This window comes from Doryrhamphus excisus, chromosome 17 (genome assembly GCF_030265055.1).
Source record: "Doryrhamphus excisus isolate RoL2022-K1 chromosome 17, RoL_Dexc_1.0, whole genome shotgun sequence".
Taxonomy (NCBI): Eukaryota; Metazoa; Chordata; class Actinopteri; order Syngnathiformes; family Syngnathidae; genus Doryrhamphus; species Doryrhamphus excisus.
In genome coordinates, this window is record NC_080482.1 from 12445188 (window position 1) to 12458299 (window position 13112).

Below are 13112 nucleotides of genomic sequence, written 5' to 3' on the forward strand. Positions count from 1 at the left end.
TGGTGCGCTATACAGTCTATGTACACACACAGTCATAGACCAGAGGGTACCCCAAACCACCAGAAAAAATTTGGGGCCGATCCGACTATGTGGAAGGAAGTTACAGCTGATGTACATTTCCACCAGTTGGTGGCGCTATAAAGTCTATGTACACACAGTATAACATACCAGAGATTGACCCAACACACCAAAAAAAATTTCAAGACAATCTGACCATGAATCAGGAAGTTACGGCAGATATACATTTCCACCAGTTGGAGGCGCTATAGCGTATGTACACACACTGTCATAGACCGGAGGGTACCCCGAACCACCAGAAAAAAATTCGGGCAGATCCGACCATGTGGGAGAAAGTTACGGCAGATATACATTTCCACCAGTTGGTGGCGCTATAGTGTATGTACACACACTGTCATAGACCAGAGGGTACCCCAAACCACCAGAAAAAAATTTGGGCAGATCGGACCAAGTGGGAGGAAGTTACGGCAGATATACATTTCCACCAGTTGGTGGCGCTATAGAGTCTATATACACACACAGTCACAGACTGGACGGTGACCGAACCCACCCAAAAAAATTTGGAGACGATCCGACCATGTGGAAGGAAGTTACAGGTGATATACATTTCCACCAGTTGGTGGCGCTGTGTTTTGAACATGGGTTCTGGAGCGTTAGGTGCATCCTGTCATGATATACGTCTCCACCGAAAATCATAGTGATACGTGCAACGGGTGGCGAGGGATAATGAATTGAAACTTCTAGGTGGCGCTAGTGTGTCAATTTAGATTGGTGTCACATGGGAGCACCACCAGGGCGCTCAGGCCTGCATTCTGACCTTACGTGTAAGATTTCAGCAGCCTGTGACCTTCTGCGGGCAAAATATGAGCCTTCGATGGTCAATGGCGAAGGCTGACCATTCGCCGTGGCCACGCCCACCACATGTGCTTTACACACATCACAGTCCATCAACTGACATCATCAGTCTGTCAGTCAAGCTGTGTATTGACTTTGATGTACATTGCTTCAAGGCAAGGCCAGACACCAGGCTGGGCCAGATAAGGTAAAAGTTAAGGTTAAAGTAAAAGTTTGGTGGCGTGCCACGCCCACATCCTAAGTAGCAGCCCAAAATCCTTCGCAATTTAACGTGGGCCATCCGTCTAGTGTCCGTTGATGCTACAACGGACTCATTCGGTCAAACCCCCTAGGAGGAGTTCGTCGAGATACGACCCCTACATCCTCCCCCAAATGGCCGCCGCCACCTAAAATGGCCGACTTCCTGTTGGTTTTTGAACATGGGTTCTTGAGACTTTTTTGTGCGTCCTGTCACGAGTGATGTCTCCTCCGAAAATCATGCCCATACGTGCAACGGGAGGCGAGGGATAATTATTTTAAAACTTGTAGGTGGCGCTAGTGAGTCAATTTGGCTTGGTTTCAAATGGGGGCCCCACCAGGGCCCTCAGGCCTGGAATCTGCCCCCCCTTATGAGTTTTCAAGCACATGCGACCTTCTGCGGGCGAATGATGACCCTTTCTTTGTAAACGGCGAGGCCTGAGCATTCGCCGCCAGGCCACGCCCACCACGTGCGCTTTTCCTGCATCATGCTCCATCAACAGGCTTCACCAGGCTGTCAGGCAGTGACCTTGTGACCCCGGTGTTCATCTGATGAATCTCCTGCCAGAAAAGGCCTCATGTAGATGACACGCCTTTAGCCTGTCGCCAATAGGTGGCGCTGCGACGAAATCAGGAAGTGACCTACGGGGACCTTCGGGGCGGGAACATGATCACATGTACCAAGTATGATGAAGATCTGACCACGTGGAGCCAAGTTATTCACGTCTACAGTTACGCTCAGCGTGCAAGGCCCGGACAAATGAAAAAGGGCAAAATTTGGGGACGTGCCACGCCCACATCGTATGGAATATCCCAAAATCCTTCGCAATTTAACGTCGGCCATCCGTCTAGTGTCCGTTGATGCAACAACGGACTCATTCGGTCAAACCCCCTAGGAGGAGTTCGTCGAGATACGACCCCAACTTCTGGCCCGAAAAAGGCCGGCGCCATCCAAAATGGCCGACTTCCTGTTCGTTTTCCAATATGGGTTCTTGAGACTTTTTGGTCCGTCCTGTCACGATAGACGTCTCCACCAAGTTTCGTGACGATCGGTGAAAGTGGTGGCGGGGGCTAATTTTTTTTAAAATTCAAGGTGGCGCTAGAGAGCCAATTTTGGGATATTATATTTGAAACCCATAAAATATCAAATTTTTCGCCAGACCTGATGCGCTCGCCAAATTTGGTGAGTTTTCGGGCATGTTCAGGCCCTCAAAAAGGCCGTCATTTCGTCAGAATAATAATAATAATAATAATAAACATTACGATTACAATAGGGCTTTCGCACTGGTCAGTGCTCGAGCCCTAATAATAATAAACATTACGATTACAATAGGGCTTTCGCACTGGTCAGTGCTCGAGCCCTAATAATAAACATTACGATTACAATAGGGCTTTCGCACTGGTCAGTGCTCGAGCCCTAATGAGCCTTAATGATTAAACATTTTCCCTGTCGCGCATCCTGCAGGGAATGACGCACCACATGATTACTCTGTTGTACGATGCCGCCTCAAGTTTAACCTCATTACAATAATAAATTATGTTTCATTGCTTTGATTAAATTAATAAAATGCAATAAAGAAATCGGATTTTTGATGTCATTTTTATTTTGCGGATTCGAAAAAACGACAACAAAATGGAACGTGCATAACATGCCCCTTATCTGGGCAACAAACAGAGTGCAATAAAACGCAGCCTGCATTTAGAAAAATAAAACGGCAGCCTTTTGAAAAGGTAAAGTATATAAAATCAAATTAATACAGTTTAAGTTTGATTTCTGTGCAAATGCCAAGCAAGTCTTTGCAAGGGTAAAACGCAGCAGCTGTCCTCTTCTCTTTTGACATGCAACCAACGTAGCTATACTCGTGTTAACTTGTCAGTGTTATTCAGCTCCGAAGCGTAGTAAGGGCGACCTGACTTCAGCAGAGAAGGATGTTGTTACTTGTTGCGTCCAACCAACTTTATTTTAACATTCCAGCCTCAAGGCATTTCACCGGACGAACCGGACCGGACGAACTTCCTGGTTCCAAGGTCATGCAAATTCACCTACATTGCTGTCCAAGGCCTGTAACACTTGGACCCATGCAACAAAACACAGTAATATCCCTAAGTGTCATTCCAAATATATACTGACGAAAATCAGAACTCACTTTATAAAAACAGCCACTTTGTTACTAGATACGTATGTCCCTATGACAGGATTGTGTTCTTACCCGTTTAATGTGACTTCTGTTTTTGGACATGACTGGTCAGAAACGTTTAATCCTCTGTTCCACTATGGCGGTGCTAAAGAGCCGCATGCAGCTCTAGAGCCGCGGGTTGCCGACCCCCGGCTTAACTGATTACTAATTGATTATTGGATGATTATAACTAATTGATCCTGAATTGAAACAACAAAGCTTCAACTTAATCGACTAAGAAAGTTATCATGATTGTGTTTTTGTGTACATTTATTGTTTTACTGAAGCTATTTGACAAACATTTTGATTTTTTTTTTAACTTGGTATTTGTTCACTTATTTGCTATGTCAATTCAAATCTTCCATTTCTGATTATAGAAATTAAAAATGTAATTTTTTTAAATCCAATTTATGGGTTAATTGAAAAAAATAGTCAACCGATCGGTTGTGCAATCGGTTATTATATTGTTCGTTGCAGCCCTTGTTGGTAGCCAGACCGCAGGTATTTGCCCTTTTAAATATTTAAGACATATCATTTGACAGTGTAATTGCACAACTAGTTTTTACACCCACTGAAAACATCAAAAAAATGTACCTTTTCTTTCACCACCTTTCTTCGGGGCAGCCCCCCAAGTCTTTGAAGACATTTTGTTTGTGAAGTCGTTGCACTTTCTGTCATACAGTGGCATTTGGGCTTTGGATGTTTTTTGGAATTTTAAGTGGAGTGTGAAACTGCAGTGTTGATGTGATTGCAGCATTTTCTCGTTGCATGTGTTTGTTTTTTGTGCATAATGTTTTGGATTTTTAATCTTTTCTGGTATTTGAGTATTTGAATGTTTTTCAAAAAAAAATTGAGTTGTTTTCATAACCAGACATACAACATTTGTGACATTTTTGTGCAACACATTTCTCGTATAGCAACTGTGCCATGAACTATAATTTCAGATTCCAGGAATGTTTCTACTTTTAAGTTACAAATAACTTTCCACACTATTTTAGTATTGACAATTTTAGGTTTTTAGCCTACCTTTCCACATTCCACCTGGCAGTTTTTTATGTTAAAGGGGACCTATTATACTCACTTTTTGGCCCTTTGTATTGAGTTGTGGACTCCCATGGAGCAGCTACACACGATAACCAGCACAAAAAACGTTTTAGTTCTTCCAGAATCTGCACCTATTCATCGGCATTTCTATGGATTTTGTGCTTCTATAGAAGGACTTCTGGTTTGTGCCGCTAACTTTGTAGGAGTTGATAAACGGTATAGGAAATAAATGATGATTTATCTTTTTGAAATGTCAGCTTTTAACATACAGCCATATGTGTTGGCTCACGAATCCGATCCGGAAGTAGAGACTGGATCTCTCAATGGTAAGTAGCTTTAGTATTAGTGTTTTCTACAGCATCAGTAACGTACACTGTAACAAATTTTTCCGTAAAATAACGGTAAACTGCTAGCAGGACAGACGCCTGTATTTTACCGTCATGTTACAGTACTCATACTGTGATATTACTTTACAGCTCATTACTGGTATAGTGGAATACAGTACATTTCAACATGAGTGTCAACATGAATACCGGTACTGTAAAAAAAACGTTAGATGTCCCAGGTAAACAAACTAAATAAATTCTTCAAATGCATGTAAGAGACCTTACCAGACATGAACAACAAACAACAAAACTGTTTCCATACTATTCTTTTACATAGTGAATACATAGTGATATGAATGCATACCATATCTAAATGTAGTCCGATGTATTCTCTGCTGTTTGCAACTATGTATCAGTAAGAACAGTTTGAAAACACTTTTCCAAGACCATTGAAAATAAACATCAGCAAGAACTTGATGAAAATATTCATAAATTGCAAAATGTCTGAAGAAAACTGTAGGTATGCTGGTGTTTTTCCAACTTAAAATAGTCCTGTGAGGTACACACATGTTTTATCAAAAAGCAGTTATATATACAAAACATCAATTCACTGCCATGTATGGAAATATACAGCATCTCAGTAAGAACTTATATAACTTAAATATGCATCAATGGCAACATTTGGGGGAAAACGAGACCTCTTAAAAGAGTTCTGTGACATAGACGCTTGGTAAAGTAGTATGGTTCTGTGAGATAGGCTTGTTCTTTACCTCAATAGAGTTCTGTGAGGCTTGCGTTTTAACTCTTAAAGAGTTCTGCAAGGTGCAAGTTTATCTTCGTCTGAGCAGGTGTCGACAGTCCTGATTCAAAGCAAAGATTATTCAGTCAGGGAGGGATGAACATCACATTGTTCGTCTCCCTGTTCGTCAATGCTCTAAAACAACAAACAAAATAACTCAGAGACGTACAATAACATGACATGCTTATAAAGCAGATCATATCAGTAAGTATTTTATGGTTTGATGTGGCAATGTCAGTCAGAACAACATAAGAGCATGAGACAAGAGAGAGCTCACGGACCTATATGAAGCCCCATTCAAAGTCCATGAGGTTCTTCAGTAGTGTGGAGACATGTGTATTCACTGTGGAAGACTTCTTCTGTACCATCATATCTGTCTTCTTGGAGACACGCTGTCAAAACACGCAATTGTTTACAGTGTATAATGTGTTTTGCGGAACTCTGAGTGTTTAAAAACCTTGGGTAGTGCCACTAATTGTGGTGGAGAAAGGCCTGAATGCACACTCTATAATGCTACACAGACAAGCGCTTTTGCTCCATGACTTATACAAAATAAACACAGTTAGGACACTGATAAATTGTTACTTACTGCTTGCTCTTCTGACTCTTCCACACGACCAAGTAATGTTGCAGAGGCTTCAGCAAGTTTGTCGGCTAGTCCAGCTGGTGGCCCATGTTCATAAAACAGTCCTGCGTGAAATGCCGTTGACGGATGAAAATGCATTTCTTTTGCCATTGCTTGCAACGTAACCAGAGAAGGAGTGCTTGGGGAAGCAGAGCTTGGGGGAAGGCAGAGAGCTTATCAAACGGAGCGTTTTGAGCTATTCCAAACTTCTTTCAGGGCTCACTTCCAAATGCGCAAACCTCATTTTCTGAAACTCTACGTTTTTATGTTCTAACTATAGTATTTATAGGTCAGAAAAGTGGAAAAAGAATATAGAATAAGTGTAGGCATAAGGAGACACTTCATGTAGATGCATAAGTGTGTTGGACTGGTAATTTGGTAACATTGGTAACATTTTCAATAGCACAATTGAAAATGTTGAAAAGGTGCCTCATTTTTTTAATAGAGCATTTTTTTATTGAACATTTTTTAAATTCTAGCAATTTGTCCCTTCCCTTTCAGGGAGTCAGCGATGACAGATGACGGTCACCAGCAATCCTTGGACTGTAAGCGCTTCGTCCATGGCCACGGCATCCATGAGAGCTGGCCTTCCAACAACCAGAGCAGGCTGCCGGTGGTTGAGTCCAAGGTGTTTGCGTCCCGTCTGAAAAAACAATTTGTGAGCGGTAAGACCAAATACTACTTTTTTAGATATTTAAAAATCCATACATATGTGCCTGGTTATAATAGGCCTGGGCCTCATGTGCCTGCGAGAAATAAAAACACACAAAAAAGTTTCAATGTGGTTGCTATTAACAGTTTGGACAGCTGAGTCAGTTCTTCAGGTTTAAAGACGACAAAAAGTATTTTTCTCATGACACAAAATATTAGGTTCAGTGTATTATCACTTCTTGAGATTCACTTCTTGAGTTTTTCCTTCTTTGGTTTTAGAGTACCAACATTCTCCACTATGTGTGTATATTTGACTGGCTTCAGGTCACTTCACTGTGGTCCGCGATCCGCTGAGGACCGTGTCTGTGCTGGAGCCTGGTGGCCCGGGGGGCTGTGGCACTCACAAAATGGCCACGGTGGAGGAAACAGCTCGGGCCGCCGGGTGTCTGTATGCCCAGAATGCCGGTTACTTCAACACCAAGACGGGCCATTGTTTGGGGAACATTGTGAGTGACGGCAGGATGGTGATGGACAGCGGTGGCGTGCAGAATGCCCAGTTTGGCATTCGGAGGGACGGTACCCTGGTGTTCGGGTAAGACGTCAAGAGAGCACATAGTGTGGCCACTGCTTTTGCTCCACCTGTTTCTAGACTTGTATGCTTGTATGCATGCTGAGAGGACCTTGCAAACAGGGTTAGAGCTGTCATGGCTCGTCCTGGATAACGAGCAGAAAATGAAAGGATGAATATATTGCTTAGTAAGCCTTAGCCTTCCAGATTCAGCATGCTTGCAGTTGTTCCAGTCAGTGCAGTCACATTAGTTGAACTGTTGCCAGACTTTGAACTTCTGACAGAAAGATCTTAAAAGTTTTTCTGTGCATGTTATTGTGTGTCGCTGCTCTATAGGAGTCCACAACTCCTATAGAGCACTCTTGAGAACTCCTATAGAACAAAAGTTAAAAAATGAGCATAATAGGTCCCCTTTAAAATCCAAAAGTGCAAAATGTATATTCTTGTAATTTTTATTTTTTTTAAGGTTTAGATAAGAGAATGATCATCATTCCAACCATCTTTGTCTGTGCAGGTATCTGTCTAAGGAAGACGTTTTGGATCTGTCAAACCCGTTTGTCCAGCTGATCAGTGGAGTGGTGTGGCTGATCAGAAATGGTAAAGTCAACATCAAACCCAGTCTGAAGGCCGAGTGTGGCAAGACACAGGAGACCGGTACGTGCGTCATTTGTGTCATGCAGTCATGCAGCCATGCATGGGTCAGTTAATTGGTCCAATCTTGTGCGACATCTTGTACATGATGCAGCTCGTGTTCTTGTGGTTATAATGTGACATAAGCAGCCTTGTGGAATTCTGGGTTTGCTGCCTGCGTTCATAGGTACATTACAACAGTTCACGGATGTCATCTCAGCAAGGACAGCTGTGGGCCACGATGCTCAGGGCAGGCTGATCTTGTTCCATCTCGACGGAAAGACTAGCGAAAGAGGGTGAGAACCACAAAGTCTATTTTCTAAAAGCAAAAACTTTTGGAAGGCTTGATTTAAGGGATTGAACTAAGGCGTGTGGCCATTTAAGACCGGTATACACAAAATGATTTTGGCCATCTCAGACCAAAGATGCTTCATCCTGAGAAAAACAAAACATCAATCATAGCTCAAAAATTGTTGATGTCACAGAGACACTCAAGCGTGACATGCTAACATTTGTCAACATATTGCATACCTTCACAGTATGAGCCTTTGGCAGATGGCTGATTTCCTGAAGGACAAGGGAGTCATCAACGCCATCAATCTGGATGGAGGCGGGTCTTCCACCTTCATTGCCAATGGCTCATTGGCTAGCTACCCTTCTGATGAGTGGTAGGTTGGGTCTCATCAGTCATAGGTACCTCTTACGATCACACACAGTCAGTTTGTTGTGTCCTTGAAACCTCATAGCTCAAAACCAGAGAAAAGTTGGCGCTGTGCTCGGCCAGTCTCCACCATCTTATGTGTTCATCCGCACCGATGCCAGCCGCCCGACTGCAGTGGACACGGCCAATGTGTGGCCGGACTCTGTCAATGCCAGGAGGGCTGGCGGGGTGCCGCCTGTAACTTTTCCACCTGTCAGTCTTCCTGCGGTGCCCATGGTGTCTGTGCCGCCAGTACGTGAATTCCTCCTCATCCACTGCCTCATGTCGTCATGTGAAAGTCCCTGATATCTACCTGAGATGTTGTCTACCTGTGACTGTATGTGTGCAGGTGGTTGTGTCTGTGATGCTGGGTGGAGAGGGCAGAACTGCAGCCAAGGTACTTACAAACCTCATCCTGCTTTAGGATGAGCTGATGGTGACAATACAGTAGCTCAGTGATTCTTAACCATAGGGCTGCAGCCCAAACTTGGGCCTCAAGCTTGGCCTATAGGGCCTCAAAAACTTTGAGTTTTGCACCAGTGGGCCACGAGGGCCATGGGACTGCGTAGTAGGTTATCAACTGAAGACACCAGAGATACATAGGCTAGCCGCTATGCTACTGTATGTTATTCATGAGACGCTCAGTTATAATGCAGCTTCCAACCAACAGTTGGTTAACAAGCTCACAGAAGATCCGAAGAATACATTCAACTACACCTAGCAATGGATACGTTTTTAAAACAAAAAAATGACAAAAGTGGTGCCAGTCCCCGCCAAAAGACTACATTTTAGTAAAATGTAAAATCCTGACTTCATCAAGTACGGCTTTGTAAATGGAGGAAGAGGTTTTAGCTTGTTAGGTTGTTAAACTGTGAGTGGATGTGATTCATTGTTGAAAACAATTTATTCGGCTCAATAAAATCTATAGTACAGTGTTAAAATTTAATTGCGCTACACTATAAAAAAACCCCAAACAAATACAATCTACTGCAGTAGATGACACTCCTGTGAGTGTCACGCATCATGGAATACTCGTAAAGTAGGGTGAGAGCACACTAAAACACAAGAGGCATTTGTGGCTAATGTTTGAGTGTGTGAGTTATTTTTGTTGCCGACAGCTGGGGATAAAATCACTTATTCCACCCACACATGGTATGACAAAACCAGTATGATAAGTTCCTGTACGAGAGCCTGCTAGGTGTCTGTTGGTTATTACATTGATCCAGTGAGTTGCATGCTTTTTTTGTTATTCCAGTTGTGAAAAAGTTGTGAAAAAAATGATTTTCTTAGCGATAGTTAGAGAAATGAGGAGGGGGTTATGATATTTATTAGGAAGGTCTAGTTCAGGGGTGCTCACACTTTTTCAGCATGCGAGCTACTTTTAAAATGAGCGAGTCAAAATGATCTACCCACTACAAAAATGCAAAACATCTATTTATTTTCAAATGTATTGAGGATTATTTGTACGTACAATGTATGTTGATGTACCTTACATAACCAAATGAGCCAATATTGCAAAACACACATAATTAACTATTAAATTTTTTTGTAATTACCTGAGTTTACTTTGATGACTTGCACTAAATTGAACCAGCCAGGGATGCATAGTCTGGACAGTAGCTGCTGATAGCCAGCCTCAAGCACACTTCCAAATGTTTATCAGTCATGGATAATATCCGTATCATAATATCCGTATAATATTCCATATCCGTATGGAAGTGATATGTTTTTTGCCTTTTAACTTGGTCCAGTTTTTGCCTTTTTACTTGGTCCAGCTCCTTCACTCATTTTAGTGACCATAAACTTTAGCGAGGGCTTAAAATCTCGCAATTCGCCGACTAGCTTAGCACTTTGCATCGTTGTTTACGCATGAGCGGTGACCTAAAGGTCAAAATTCAGTTGTCATCTGACTGGTTGTCCTGTATGTCAATCAAGTAACGGGGATGGATGATAGGCTGACATCGTAAGTTCTGCTGCACTTAGAGACGTTGTTTGATTTGATTGGTCACCCGAAGGGCAACATTCAGTTGTCATCTGAATGGCTGCCCTGTATATCAATCAAGTGACGGCATTGATGCTGGGATGATATTTTTTTAATGTCACGCCGCGATCGACCAGCGATCGACCAGTACCACCTCCGCGATCGACCGGTAGCTCGCGATCGACTTAATGAGCACCCCTGGTCTAGTTGATGGATTTAATGGGATCCAACAGCCCAAAATGGTTGGAAGCTTGTCAGTTGCTGAGTGTATGGATGTGCAGATGCATTTGGCATGCAATTATGCAAGCCTAAGTGCATGGTGAACAAGTGTCTGTTTCTGATGATAACTTTGAAGAGATATTAATTGTAGGTTTGTGTTAGTTGACGTAGAGAAAATATTTTTGCCTTATTTTTAACGTAGATCATTTTCCCATTTGGTAGATGGTCGTGTTATCTGATATTTTGAGATTATTATTTTCTAATTCTTGGATGTTACTTTTCTATTGCTCTTGATTTTCAATATGCTGTCTATTACTGAAGAGGGTTGTAGTGTAGGTATATTTTTAGATTGAATAATATGTTTGATTTAATGATAATGGGGAAATTCTTCTCTCCTAACCCCATACTTCAGGATTAATGCATGGAATGATATGGATGTGTTCAAGGTGAGTGATTCCCTATTGGTGCCAAAGTGGAAAATAAATGGTGGAGTTGTGTAGTTTAAAATCAGGGTTGTGCCAAATTTTGTGTGTGTTTACATGGTGTTCTTCGAGTTACATGGAGTCAGTTACCTTTATAGTTTTCCACCAGGCTGCCAGAGTCGTGGATATGGTGATAGATTTGAAAAGATGTGTGTTACAGCATTGACTGTGTTCTAAATGTATCCATGCTTGGTTGTGGTATTGTTTTTTAATCCCAAAAAACATGTATTGTAGTTGTGTTGCCAAGAAATAGTAGGTAAAATTTGGTGCATCTAGGCCTCCATGTTGTTTGCTGTTTTGTAAGGTTGAGAGAGTGATGCAAGGTTTTTTGTTTTCCCAGCAAAACTGAGTGGTATTAAGTAGTTTGAACCAGTTATCACTGGGAGTGGTGGGTATCATAGTAAATAAGTAAGTCATTTGAGGTAAGATTTTAATTTTTACTGTCGCAAATCATCCAGTTAGTTATAGTAGGAGATTTTCCCAGCCTCTGAGAGTGTCTTCTATTGTCTTGAGTAAGGGGGTGTAATTCAAATAAAAGAGCTCTAAGAGCCTGAAGGAAATACTAATACCCAAGTATTTTATACTGACTAAGTGACGGGCATTTCAATCTTACGGAATGCATAACCAGTGTGAGCCCGGGGTTAGCGGTAAACAAACTTACAGCCACTAGATGGCGCTTGTTGAATCTTCTAGATAAAGTGTGATACTGCACACAGTCCAAAGTGTCATGATAAGACAACTGGGCTCCTCAGGCTGACCCTCATTCCACTGTCAATGTAATACTTATTAATACACGTACCCTCAATGGACTGTAATTAATTCAACACTGATGGCAGACCATGCAAATGCAAGTTGCAATTGTGTTCCTTGTGCCAGAGTGCCCATCAGGCTTCTATGGTGACGGCTGCAAGCAAACCTGCTCCTGCATGAACAACACCTCCTGCCATCACATCTTCGGAAACTGCAGTTGCCCTCCAGGATTCTACGGGGCAGCCTGTGAAAAATGTAAACGAGTTGCAAAAAAGCATAAACCTTCATTTTTAAGTGGCCAAGTGTCATAATCATCTTGTGTGCTTATTGCTTTTAAATGTGGCTGCGTTTTGTCTTATATTGTCACAGATGGGCGTATCCTGGTGGAGCCACTCTTGACGCTGGGGGTTAACACCTCTGACCCGACTCAGTGAGTGTCAAAGGCCTAGATGTATGGATGAAGGATGGATAGATTAAGCTCTTATAGTTTCTGCTAAGTATGCAAACACATTTGCCAGCCTTCTTGGCATCCCCATGTAAGTACGGCGGATTAGTAAAGGCAACACTGGTCAAGATGGGGAAGGGAACATTCAGGAATATCTGTTCTTGTCCATGTGATATTTTGAAAAATAATGTCAGGTTTTGGTCTTCTGTTCTCCGTTTTGTCCTCTCAGGTCAAGGTGGCTGACAATAACCGTCATTCTGAGCGTTCTGCTACTGCTCAGCCTGGTGGCGCACGTCTTACCTGTGTGCCAACGCTGGCTGGAGACTCGCAGATGTCGTGACTACGACTACCTGCCGCTGACCACTGGCGGAGGAGTCTCTTTACAGTGCTCCACCCTCATAGGTGAATCTGGCAAAGGGTTTATGGATAACTCACACATAACGGAATTAGCATAACGATTTGAGTCTGTCATGTTAATAAACTAAGTGGCTTTAAAGTCATGTCATGAATCTTCTTTCACCCTTCAATGTGTGAGAAGCGCAGCCCACATTGGCCCCCGACATCCATTTTCTATACGGCTTATCCCCCCCCCCCCCCCCCCCCCC

The 13112-nt window shown here is 42.6% G+C and overlaps 1 protein-coding gene across 2 annotated transcripts in view; it reads left to right on the top strand.

Annotated features, from left to right (window-relative positions):
- Positions 1-13062, top strand: part of nagpa (N-acetylglucosamine-1-phosphodiester alpha-N-acetylglucosaminidase) — a 25968-nt gene extending 12906 nt beyond the window's left edge. The window contains exons 2-11 of one of the 2 annotated variants that reach the window (XM_058053688.1): positions 6583-6746; positions 7057-7324; positions 7815-7954; positions 8118-8226; positions 8470-8598; positions 8677-8882; positions 8980-9027; positions 12189-12317; positions 12432-12492; positions 12737-13062. In XM_058053688.1, coding sequence (XP_057909671.1) covers positions 6593-6746; positions 7057-7324; positions 7815-7954; positions 8118-8226; positions 8470-8598; positions 8677-8882; positions 8980-9027; positions 12189-12317; positions 12432-12492; positions 12737-12962 — 1470 coding nt within the window. In that variant the 5' untranslated portion in view covers positions 6583-6592 and the 3' untranslated portion in view covers positions 12963-13062. The remainder of the gene's footprint in view (positions 1-6582; positions 6747-7056; positions 7325-7814; positions 7955-8117; positions 8227-8469; positions 8599-8676; positions 8883-8979; positions 9028-12188; positions 12318-12431; positions 12493-12736) is intronic. The other variant, XM_058053687.1, reaches the window with a different exon arrangement.
- Positions 13063-13112: the final 50 nt, after the last annotated feature.